The 12,914-nt window shown below is 38.7% G+C and overlaps 1 protein-coding gene across 3 annotated transcripts in view; it reads left to right on the plus strand.

The window, feature by feature from the left end:
- erbb4b (erb-b2 receptor tyrosine kinase 4b) overlaps window positions 1-12,914 on the plus strand; it is a 198,319-nt gene that overhangs the window by 123,140 nt on the left and 62,265 nt on the right. For all 3 annotated transcript variants that reach the window (XM_088414941.1, XM_088414940.1, XM_088414942.1), the window contains exons 4-8: window positions 6,511-6,642; window positions 7,427-7,492; window positions 11,431-11,549; window positions 11,708-11,849; window positions 12,670-12,783. In XM_088414941.1, the coding sequence (XP_088271067.1) occupies window positions 6,511-6,642; window positions 7,427-7,492; window positions 11,431-11,549; window positions 11,708-11,849; window positions 12,670-12,783 (573 nt within the window). The remainder of the gene's footprint in view (window positions 1-6,510; window positions 6,643-7,426; window positions 7,493-11,430; window positions 11,550-11,707; window positions 11,850-12,669; window positions 12,784-12,914) is intronic.

Genomic DNA, 12,914 nt, shown 5'->3' on the forward strand with positions numbered 1-12,914 from the left:
ATTAAAAAAAACAAAACAACAAACAACAACAACAGGGCGTGTGTGCGTGCGTGTGTGTGTGTGTGTGTGGGGGGGGGGGGGTATATTTTATCAAAATAAGTAGTTTTAATGTTGTAGAGCTTTTATTCTTATGCTAAGATGCATTTAAAATCATTTATTACGATAATTTTGAGAACAAAAATGCTAACAACAACAATAACAATAGTAATAAAGAATTCCAAAGTGTACCATTGTTTTTATGCAGCCCCCAAATGAAAGAGTTTGGAGAACTCTGCACGAGATAACCACCAGTACATAGGCTCTAGCACTAAATGCCACACTATTACTGATAATTTTACCGGGACCAAAGACATGTGTAAAAGGAAACGGGTATATGATATATAAAAGATGTCTATGTACAGTATGTATTCATACCAATTGTGAGAGCAATTCCTAACCTGTAGTGAAGGAGCGAGAGTGAGAACAAGCCATTAAGTATGTTTGTGTGTGTCTGTGCAAGGGCTTACGTATATCACACAGGGACTGATGTGTTCTTTGAAATGACAGAGGTGATGGAGAGGAGGAAAGCAGGCTTCTCACAATGTAGGAAATATTTTTCAGTTTTATTGTAGTTTTGACTGTCACCAAAACTGTTGGTGCATCCTGGTAACAGAAAATACCAAAATTTGACTCTAAAATTAAGGGTGCTTACTCTACACAAGTGCATCCTATATTTACATTCTTTTTTAAACCATATCATAGAAAACAAGGAGCAAGAGTGAAGTGTAGCACAAATATAAAGTTCAGAGTAATATTCTGGGCTTCCCTGAATTGTAGAATGGATCACAGCATGTTCGCACAGTGAGGAAATTGCAGCTAAATGATGGACAGGGGAAAGAATTGATGGGCAAGGTGAAAGGGACAATTTGACTCTGCACGATACCTGTGGACATGTCCCTCTGAGGAGGGGCATTTAATTGCTGCCTCCTTCTGATCTCCAACCGTTCACCATCTACTAAGGAAAAGAAAAAAAGAACAATTATGCCAGCTGAAGCAAGTTTGCCTGGCAGCCCGCAGACCTCAGGTCTCCTTCAATTGTCTGACTAATTGATTACTTCCCATGCAATTACTCCCATGTCACACTCAATATTTCACATCTTCGGGAAGGGGGAAAGAGGGACATTCTTTTTGAAGGACGACATTCATATTGTCACATTTGCAAGCCTCTAATGTGAATCGTGAGGAGGAGAGTGTTAAATTGAAGTTCGGTGCTAGCCGTCACTTTCGCTCGCTATTAATTGATTCCTCGCAAATGCCACTGTCTGACAGAGATAGTAAGACTGCCGGAAAGAGTAGGTGCTTTGCTAGGACAGCAGGGATGAATCCCTTGAAATGTTTTTTTTTTTTTTTTGGCCGCTTCTGACGAGAAACTGTTGAAGCAATTTCAACATAGCGTGACAGCGCTCTCATTAGCCTGAATCCGAGATGCGTCATTTTTGACAGGGAAACAGACTTTCAAATCAATCTTTATCCATCGGACACAATGTTTTTGGACATCAAAATATGAATCGTCGTTCATTTACTCTTTTATTCAACAAAACTTGATCACTAACAAAAATTTTGACAACTTTGTCCGGTATGTTTGTTTCATCAACTCGTTTTTAACCGAGATCTCGTCGCCGTGAGATTTCGTCTGCCGGATGTTACTAGTGATAAAATGCCTAAAAATAGTGATATTTTTAGGCAGGAAAAAAATTCAACTCAAAGTTTTTCTTTTAGTGTCAGTGTCAAGATTGATAAGAGGAACAAAACAGACGAGTAGAAGCTGAACAAACGAACACTTGAAGTAAAAGCGGACTTTTCTTCCAAATAGGACTGCGTTATATCAGTGGTTGCGATTGTTATGAGGGTCATATGTTGTTTTTATGTGTGTTCTGCTGTGTTCTCTCCTAGGTTTGTGTGTGTGTGTGTGCCTTTTTGTTGGAGTGAGTCAATTGTGTGCAGGTGGTGTCCACCCATTGGCTGACTCTCCTGATTGCTGCCCTATTGCCGCCCTATTTAAACAGCCCACTACCAGACACGGCCTTCTTCCAGACTAGTGTGGATTAGTTGTGACTCGGCTGTCTTTGTCCAATTGTAAATATTTGTAAATAGAGCAGTAGTAGGGAGGAGACGCCATTTTTGTTTAACCATTTTTCTCCTTTTTTTGCGTTAGTTATATAGTTGAGCCAATTGTCATTTGTTTCCATTTTTTGGGGCTCGCTAGTTAGGGATTTAGAAGATCTTTTGTTTGTTATTTTGTTTGTTTGCTCCCCCTCCGAAGCAAAAAAAACAAACAAACTGCTGTTTCGACTAGTATCTTTTAGTATCACGGGCTTTTTCTGGTGCTGAGAGGTTGGGGGGAGCACACACTTATGTTACATCCCAGTTCCCCTAGGCTGGATGTAACAGCGATATTCAGAAGATAATGACGGTTGCTGCATGTACAGTACGCTCTTTGTATCATTTTAATCATTTTTACTGTGACACTTGTTAATAGCTGTTAGGGGTTTTTGCTCACCTCTTGTAAATGCATTTTGAACCTTAGACTTACTTTGTCCTTTTTACTGCACAATTTTTGGGACTCCAAACATTTCTGTTGGTACTTTATAGCTTGCTTTATTGTATTGCGAGTCCACCGGACCAAACAGGTATTGCAATACTCCAAAACTATTTGAATGCTCTAATATTCTTCATCCTTCAACTCTGCAAAACCTTGCGGCATCTTAATAATTGATAAAACATACATATTTGTATTCCCTCTGAGTCTGAAGTCTTTGGTTAGTGGAGCAGATATTGATGGGAGCAGTGGTGGGTAATGGAACATGAAAAGGACTCTTCTGTTCATCTCAGGTTTCCACAGGGATATGAGAGGTCTTACTGCATGCAACACCAAGCATGATAATAATTTGTTTTCAGAGACCGCTATCTGCTTAGAAACTCACCTTTTTATGAACAAGGATGTAGTTGTTATTTGTGTTTTGCTGATCCATGTCGATGACCATTAAATTTCAAGATTCAAAAGTTTTATTGTCATATGTATAGTCTTATTATACCACACAATGAAATTCTTAATCTCTTCACTTCCTGAGCAATTAAATGAATAGCGATAAAACAACAAACAGAAACAAGGGTGCTAATCATATGACAAAGTAAGAGATTTGGCCCGAAAAATTGACTATATTTCACTAAATATTTGACTTTTTTTTTTCCAGATTATTGAGAAATGTTCTGTGTTGCATTTCCTGTGTTGACGTTGAATTATGGTCTGTTCATATCTTCCAAGGTAGAAACATAATAGATTTTTTTCTTTTTTTCTTTTTTTTTTTTTTTGCCAATATCATCCATGAGAAAATATTGAATAGTGCAGATCAAAACATTCCGCAACCCGCAGCAATGCAATCTCTGTACAGTACAGTATTGCCTTAGGCTTTTCCCTGGGTCAACATTTACCACCTTGTTTCTTGTTATTAGTTGAGCCGTACCAAAGGTCAATAGTTTGTTCTCTTCATTTTCTGACCTTTTCTCCAGTCCTGTTCATTCTGTCAGTTGACCTGCTCTATCAAAGTGATCAGTGCCTCCGATTCGGTCTTTAAGACTTCGCTTGGTGGTTATTGATTCTTTCACGTGGGTTGTCTCATTTGCTCTCATTTGATCGTCTATTCAATAAGTTCGACTGATTGATTTGATTGTTTTGTTGACATTCCCTTTAGCGCAGCTCCATCTAGTGGATTTATAACGCAACACTTGCCACTACTATAGTTTCTATTCTCCGCGCCTTATAATGCAGTACACCTTGTACATGAAAACAATTTTAAAAAAGGCCGGTCATTGAATGTGCGCCTTAAAATCCTGTATGCCTTCCAGCGCGGAATATACGGTAATCAGCATTGTGTTATAAACAGCACGCTTGGTATTTCTCACTTTACATACACCCTTTCTCCTGCCTTGTGTCTTTGACTCCTGCTGTTTTATTTTCCTCCTTCCCAAGGGTGCCTCATTTTCATTCAAGCATTAGGGTGATCACACATCAGCCCCGATAAGTTAAATGGCCTTCAGCCGTTGCAAGCCAATGTCTTTTTGGTTGTATTTTAATCATTCACGCCTCTATAATAATGTCTGTCCTGTCTTTTGTCTCCATTTATTTTATTTTGTTTTTCATCCTTTCTCGTCGATTTATCTTATCACAGTGTTTTGTTATAGGCCTTCGCCTCCTCACCCTTTTCCATAAAACTCAGATTACAAGGTTTTATCACACTTTAAGATTAAAGAAAGCGAGCCGGGATGCAAACCGACAATACGTCCCACAATCATTCTGTCATAATTTAATGATTTTTTTTTCCTCGTCTTCTCATCTTTAAGCGGATGTGCAGCCCTGCTTTAGTTTAATACTATAATCCCTAAATCTCAGCAATTTTTCATAAAGACTCAGAGGAAACAATAGTGTTGGAAGGGATCGGCATTAAATTTAATCACCAGCCAAGGAATGCAATTACATTTTGGAGGCCAAGCATATGCTAGGGGATCAGGGTAATGGTTGATGCCCCCTTGCCATCAAATCTCCCTTGACAATTGATCTAGAAAAAAAAAAAAAAAAGACACTGATTGTAAAATAAAGGTTCAAATGATTCAATTTGTTATACCAGTGAATATGAATTTTGCCGTATTATTTATCTGTGACTAAAAAACACCATTTTGATTGCCATCAACCGATACTTTGCAATATCTGCATTTTGTCATTGACTGCATTTTGTCATCCACTCACAAATGAGTTAAATGAGTAAGAAACGGACAACTTGGGGAAAATTGGACCATACATGCATATAAAAATGTCAAACGGTTATAAAAATTTAATTATAAAAAATACATTTATAACTAAAATGTGCAGGTAAAAAGTGAAGGATTTACGTGGCGATAAGTGTTTTTATTCCACACCCTCAAAAAAATGAAAAATCGCGGTCTATGCGTATGAGGGGAACTGAGATTATAAATCAACGATTGGAAAAGTTGAAGGCTTTTCAGTCGTGTGTAAAATACCGTAATTCTACTGACCTAGTCATAACACCTTTTTTTTTTTAAGTCTTCAGTTGACCGTGTTGCTTTAATGAGCAATGCTTCCAGAAAATATTGGCCATACATCGAGTCCATTAACTGAAAAACTTCACAATAGTACAATTTGGTGGTTTTACCTTTTACTACGTTTCAATTGTAATTCATTGGCCATTTTAAAGGAATGGAATTTTAGAGCGGAATTAATGGTACTCACTTGAGTTTACTTGATATCAGTGAGAGATAATCATGATCGGGATATTAATTAATGCAGTTGTCTAACGCTACAATAAACAAGCCTCTGTTTCTCCTACGCATCCCTCCAAGAGTCTTCTCAATATTTAATATATTCATTCTCACAAACTCATTAACGTGGCTTTTTTTTCCCTGATCATTGGTTCATTATTGGGTTCCCATTCTTAATCATATTCTTCCCCCCGCTGTAGTAATAAAAACACACAGGAAAACTCACAGCATCCGCTTACTACCAATATAATTGCCCGCATGCATTTGTTCTGCCTTCCTGAGTTTCATATTGTTTTCCTCCGGTAGTCATGCAGTGCATTGTTGTCAATTTATTTTCCTTTTGAAGTCATATTCACAAATGATTACAGATTTTATTTTTCACTACAAGGGCTTGATTGTCAACATTTTAGCTACATCTACAAACCAAGATCGTGTTCACACAAAACAATCGTTACTAACGTTGAATTGAGCAATTGATTTCCCTCTGCCCGCTGCAGACATAATGAAAATAAACCAAGGCAGAATCCTTTTTTATTTCTTTTTTATTTAATGTTATTATGTTTTTGACAGCAGTAAGTAAAATGATCGTGTCCACTCCTCATCTTTTGGTAGCATATGGCATGGGTTATGTTTATTTTATTTGAAAATGATTTTATTACAAAGCACAAAAAATTGAAGGAGTTTAATTACGTTTCATTGTTGGCAAAAATGAAAACTCAAATTTCAACCACATCAAACTATTGTGTTAGCATGCTAACACATGCATGTGTTAGTTAAGAGGCTGCTGACTTGTGAAAATGGCTGAAAAGCATTTACTGCTATTCCCCAATTATAAGACACACTCTTTTTTTTCCCCCAAAAAATATAAAGACCAAAATTATGAGTGCATCAAATAAACTTTTTTTTTTTTAATTTGACGCCATTTGAGGATGATTGATCCATCAACCGCATAAGCCATGTTTTGATGCACAGATGTGCATTTTTATATCGGCCATATTCTTACTTACAATAATTACGACGAGCGAGAGGATGGATGTCGGTTAGCTGTTAGCAGCAAGTGCCTGTTGCAGCTAACAGCATTTCGTGTCAGCTGAGGTTGTTATGGCATTATTTTAAAAAAAAAAAGAAGCAAGCAGACTGAACCAATGTCTGAGTCCATCCTATCACTCGCATGATAATCTTTTTATGTCTTCACAGAAATCCTGAGTGGAGGTGTCTATGTCCACCAAAACAAGTTCCTGTGTCATGCAGACACCATTCATTGGCAGGACATTATCAAGAACTCGGGTTTCTACCCTGTGGTGGTGCCCACCAACAGCAGCGTCACTTGTAAGTAATAATACAGTTATAAAACACGCGCACATGTTCAATCCGGGTAATTGGTGACAGCGACCTCACAAATGTTGGAAATTTGCCTAAACATAACAATTGAAATTGAACTAACTGATAAATATATATAAATAAATGTCTGTCAAAAGAAGAGAGCAAAAAATAAAGAAACAGGCTGGAGAAATGAACAAAGCAAAACGATGTTAGCCATTAAGTTCAGAGAACCACAATGAGGTGATAGATTAAGGTGGCTAGATGGAGAGTAAAAGCGTGTGTGCGCTGGAGTGGGGCACATAGGAAGAGGAGGGGGGCGGAAAATGGAGACTCATGTAAGTCTCAGCGCTAATAGCTCTCATCTGGAGAGGCTGATGGACAGAGGACAACACTCCTGCACTTACACAGGCTCACTTCCCTCTCACTCAATTACCAGACAGTCAATTAAGCTCTCCAAAACCACCCAGAACAGCACTGACGTGAACTTGAAAGGTATGACATGCTTTCCTGTCTTTATCTCAGTCAGATTTGTTGAGGTTTACTGCCGAGCTTTTAAAGAAACCATCAAAAGTCACGTGTCGATAAATAAGATATTTGCAGTATCACCTTAACGGCATGAGGAATATTCAGCGTTGTTACTGAAATATTTCAAATGTTAACACCATCGCTCGTGAATAACATCGAAAGCAGCTTAATGGTTATTTAATAGTGCACAGATATGAGCAGTTTGATGTCTAATTCAAAAGTTAGTGAGGTTGGACTGAAGGTTTTTTTTTTTTTTTTTTTGCAGGTCAGAAGTGTCATCGCTCCTGTAATGGCCGTTGCTGGGGTCCCAAAGAAGACCAATGTCAAAGCTGTAAGTAGTTAAATTCAAAGTTTTCATTTATACTATAAAGGTTTCATAGCTGTAGCTCCTTGAAAAAATGTAAAAGTTACTGCTGAATATTGGAAAATGAAAGCAGAGGGCATGTCACAATTTTGTGCTGATACAAATACTAAAAAAAAACACAGCAGAATATTAAGATTCAAATTACTTCATATGTTCGACTATTGGTACTGTTAGTTTTGGGGAAAAACAAAACAAAACAAAAACACACAATTTGTTCAAGGTCCTTTTTTTAATTCATTGGAGCAGATGTCTGCCGGTTCGCGGCCTAGTACTGGTCCATGGAGTAACTGGTACTAATCATAGCCTGTGAGGATTGGCTAATGTTGTGTAATTTTGCCTCCCTCTTCACTTTGCTGTCAAATGAAAATGAAATCACGTGTGCTTGAGATTCATTTAACAATCAATCAATTTGGGTTTGGTCTCGTGACATTCACATTCTGAGCCCTGATAGGTTCTTACGTGAGCCTTATGTGGTCTTTTTTAGTAGCAGAAAGTGGTGCTTTTAAATGTAGATTGCAAAACACATGGAAAAGCAGTTTTGTTGCCAAAATGAGTCATTCGTTGCCATTGGTGACAATATACAATAAAAAAATCTGGCAAACTATATTGGTCAAAAATCCATTTTAATTAAGATGGCAGTAAATGATATAACTAGCTTTTGATCATATTTTCTAGTTCACAAACAATTTGAGCTCTGCTTTGCTGATTGCTTAATCATTTGCTCATTCAGCTACCATTAGTAGTCGGCACCCTCGCACCCCAAAAAGTTGACTTGATCAGGGAGTGTAACCACAGGCCTGCCTACTGTCATCTCTTCTCATCACTGTATTCTATTAACATCCCATCCTATCAGTCACTTTCTGTGTGAATACAGCTTTATGGGCACAAAACTGCATGCTATTATCTGTTCTGTGTGATTACCAGTTGGTAACCAGAGCTGGCTTTAGAATGCTGATCGTCATGCCACGCAAGAGCAAAAAAATGACTTTCAAAACTGTTCACAAAAGTTTTGTGGAAAATGACTCTGTGCAATGCATCGCATTATATCTGCATATTCCCGGCTGCCAAATCTGCAGCATTGAATAGCTATTAACGTTTATTTTTTCTTCACAAAAAAAAAACTTCTTTGAGACGGAACGGCTTTGAAAGTTGTGTTGAAAGTAAAAATATATTTATATTTGATAATGTTTTGACCCTTTCAAAGTCAGTCCTAGTTGGGCGATAATAAGGCCAGGTTAGTGAAAAATCTCCGGACACACATATGTTTCTGATCAAAATTGCGTTTGCCATTTTGGACTTGCATTTTGAGAGCTATCCTGTAAGATCTAAAAATGGCACAGGCCGTGCCATCACTTGATTTCGCTCGGTAACGCTTCGTCCAATCTCCTTAGACACGCAAACGTGTCATGTCCCCCAGCATCGACGCTAAGATCCAAAGAAGGCTGCTCATGACTGGTAATAGCGGTCATCGGCCAGTCTAGCCCCTATGCTTGATTAGTTTCCTCTCAAACTATCATCTCTTCCCTTCGCGTCCTCATTTGATGAGGCATGTTTCTCAGACAATCTAAATTGAAGTACACAACACGCTCGCGAGGCAATTTCCCCCCCTATCAATTGAATATTTTTTTCTGTTTTATGTTTCAACTCCTCCTGTTTTAATGGACTTTCTTTGCCATCCGTTTTCTCAACTCATCCCACGGTCTATCTGGTCTCCACTATGCTCCGACCACCTAATCTCTGACTTCCGACGCGGGTACATCTCGATGTAGTTGTCCCGTGGTCACGATCCCATTAAGATAATGAGGAATGAACTCGGAGATCACCGTTAGCAACGTGTTACAGATGGGCAACAGATAGGCACCGGGGGCCGTCCTTCTTGTTTTCCATTATCACGCTTTCCATCTCACACTGTTGTCTCCTACCAGACGTGCATGTGATGATTCATCCTTGATTGCCTTACTTTCCCTCGCAACCTTTTCAATCTGTTTTGTTTAACTGCACAAAATCATAACTAGAAACCTTGCATGAGGGAAAATTACTTCAAGGAAGAGCTTTGTGACATTTTCAGGGATACATTTATGCGTATCTCAAAATCACCAACAAAGGGAATTTTTATCAGTCAGTAGATAACACAGTATTGTGTTTGAACGGCAAAAGTTCAAACGTATGTATTGAAATGTCTGGATTTAAAGTGATTACGACGACAAATCTGACTTCCAGCGTTTAAGCAGGCTCGAAACGTAAATTCATTTTTCTGACGCAAGTGACGGAGTCTTTAGGTTGGCGAAATTCAATCTTGACCCCATCCTTGGAAATCTGTGAAGGTCCGGATACACCACCAATTCAACGTTGGATGTCAGGAAAGGTCCAAGAGTCGATATGCGTGTCCGATTAGATAAGAAAGAGGAAACGGAAATATAGTGTGGCCTTTCAGATTAAAAGTAGACATTTTCAGAGGAAGATAAAATTGAACTTTCCAAACTAAAGCGCTTGAAGAATTCTTAACACAAAATAAATGTCTTTGTAATGTGTGTGAGCAAGGATGGACTCAATAGTTGGGTCAGTCTGATAGTTTTTTTCTTGAAACCAAGAAGGTAACCACCTTTGTTAACACAAACGCTGCTAAGAGTTAAATGACGAGCGTAAACGGGAATACATCACTCCCTTCCAGATTAAAAGTAGATATTTCAAAATAAGATAAGTAATAAACTAAACAAACTGGAGCGCTTGAAGAAATCTCAACACAGAATAAATCTCATTTTTGTGATTGAACACGGATAGATTTAGATGTTGGTTCGGTCTGCCTTGTTCTTTTAATGAAAATAATGTGGCACAGCCTTGGATAACAAACACTGCTGGAAGCGATTCCTCTTGCTGCTAACGCTCAACTGATGCCGTCGACTTCCACACTCGCACACGTCAAAATGGCGCTTCGATTCCCACACCCACCATACATTTTCCTGATTGAGAATGAAAAATTGCTGTTTACGAATCCAGGACCACAGGATGATCAGATCATGCAAAGACTTCTCAAAATGTGGCTTTTCTTCTTCATCATAAAATCACCATAACCATGATTTCATTTGCCAGAATTCTTTTGCTTCCTCCCGGTTTTCAGTTCATTTTGCGTCACCTCCTGAAAACGGAGCTTTTGACAGATACTGTTAGTCACAGCTTGTTGAAATTGAACCTCCCAGGCATGTTTGGATGATGCATTTTTGTATTTTATATTATGTGAAAAAGTGCTTTTGCTCTCTTTCCTCATTTGAAAAGAAAAGTTTAAAGTCATCGCACTGTGTCTTTTGTCCACGTCCTTGGTTTGAAAATGTCATTAAATAACCATCAGCCATTTTATTTTAAACCACACAGGTGAAATGAAATGCTAATATGGTGAAGTGGGAGTTTGTATTTGTCGTATTGTATTTGATGGCATGCATGATTATTTTGTTGAAATTCACTTTAGCACAGTCCCACCTACTGGACACAACCCCAGCTAATACTATAGCTTCTATTTGATGTGCCTTATAATGTGGTGCGTCCTATAGATGAAAAGTTTTAAAGTAGGTCTTGCATTGGAGTTGTACCTTATAATCCCGTGTGCCTTATAGTACGAAAAATACGGTACTCGTTTTTGTGAGACGCTACGGCTACGTATTTGTGATCAAATACATGGATTTGTACAAGCAACATGCAACATTTTAATAAATATTTTCAGGAAATGCTGCAATTTTCAGTGTCTAGCAGCAAAAAAAAAAACAAAAAACAACAAAAAAAAACCAAACACTTTAAAGCTTGCAATGAATGTTTTGAAGTGACTGAGTACAGTACAATTTTCCCTCCACAAAGCCCTGCTCATATAATTTTGGGGTATTACGTGTCTTGTCTGTGTATTCTTCTATCCACAGTAACCAAGACGGTGTGTGCTGAGCAATGTGACGGTCGCTGTTTTGGTCCCTATGTAAGCGACTGCTGCCATCGTGAGTGTGCAGGTGGCTGCTTTGGGCCGAAGGACACTGACTGCTTTGTAAGCACACAACACATACACACATTAAGACAGATGTGCATGACCCTCATAGAATGTGTTTCAATTAGCAGATTTGAAAGTTGTTCAAATAGCCACAGCATTGGCTTTGGTATTTTGTTTCTAAGAGTGCCAATATATTTTTCTGTCAAATTGTACAGGCATGCACAAACTTCAACGACAGCGGGGCATGTGTGACGCAATGTCCACAGCCTGTTTTGTACAACCCCACTACCTTCCAGGTGGAACACAACCCTAGGGCAAAATACACGTACGGAGCCTTCTGTGTCAAGAAATGTCCTCGTAAGTAGAACACGGGGCACCTGCAGGAAGAAACATACTTACTGTACGCACTATGTTCATTTCTTAGTAGAGACCATGGATTGCGCTGAAGATTTGCTTTTCACTTCTACGAACTGGACGCACTGTAAAAGGACTCATAACATGATTTTATTCTTTCCATGGTGTAATGTATGCATGTGGATTACTTTTGGAGAATTGGCGATTTAATTTCTGATACCGATATTTGTCACCAGTTACCGTGCGGCTGCCTTGCCCTCTTCATGATGTAGTTCAATGGCGGCGGGCCACGCAATATGCATCCATCCATCGTCTTGAGCCCTCAAAATCACGAGGTTCACGGAGACTATTCCAACATCATCAACATCAATACAGGGCCAAAAGAATCATTTTACTGATACTATAATGCAAAACGGCATTAATACACCGCCAGTTGAATTTTATTTCAGTAAGCGGAAAGGGGCGTGGCGGGCTGAGGTACATTTGACATACATATCCAGAGGATTACAACGACGGATGAATATTGCAATTCCAACGTTTTACTTTGCCTTTTTTATTTTTTTACCATTACCATCATTCACTGGTCTGTCGATGAAACTGGCATCCATCATTGATGGACTGACGGTCAGTCCAGTGGGGCAATGGACTGCCTAAAACTAACCCAAAGAAACCTAGATGTTCTTTGTTGTTAACACTGTGAGTCAGAAAAATGAAAGTGACTTTTTACGGTTTTTGCGAATGCCATCACAAAGTCCAAAACTAACTGCTCACACAGTAACTACCCACAATCTGTGCTGACATTTACAATGAAATGTTTTTTCAGATAACTTTGTGGTGGACCAGAGCTCCTGTGTGCGAGCTTGTCCAAGTAACAAAATGGAGGTAGAGGAGAACCGCATCAAGATGTGCATTCCTTGTACTGACATCTGCCCAAAAGGTGAAGAAAATAGGATAATTTTTAAAAAGCTTTGTGTGACATTTTGTTCCAAAAGAAAAGTGCAATGGTCATACGGTTTTGGCACGACATTTCTCTTGCTTCACTCAATGAATGTATTTTGCTTTACTACT

The sequence above is a fragment of the Hippichthys cyanospilos genome, chromosome 5, assembly GCF_059441005.1.
Source record: "Hippichthys cyanospilos isolate Australia breed blue-spotted pipefish chromosome 5, RoL_Hcya_1.0, whole genome shotgun sequence".
Classification (NCBI taxonomy): domain Eukaryota; kingdom Metazoa; phylum Chordata; class Actinopteri; order Syngnathiformes; family Syngnathidae; genus Hippichthys; species Hippichthys cyanospilos.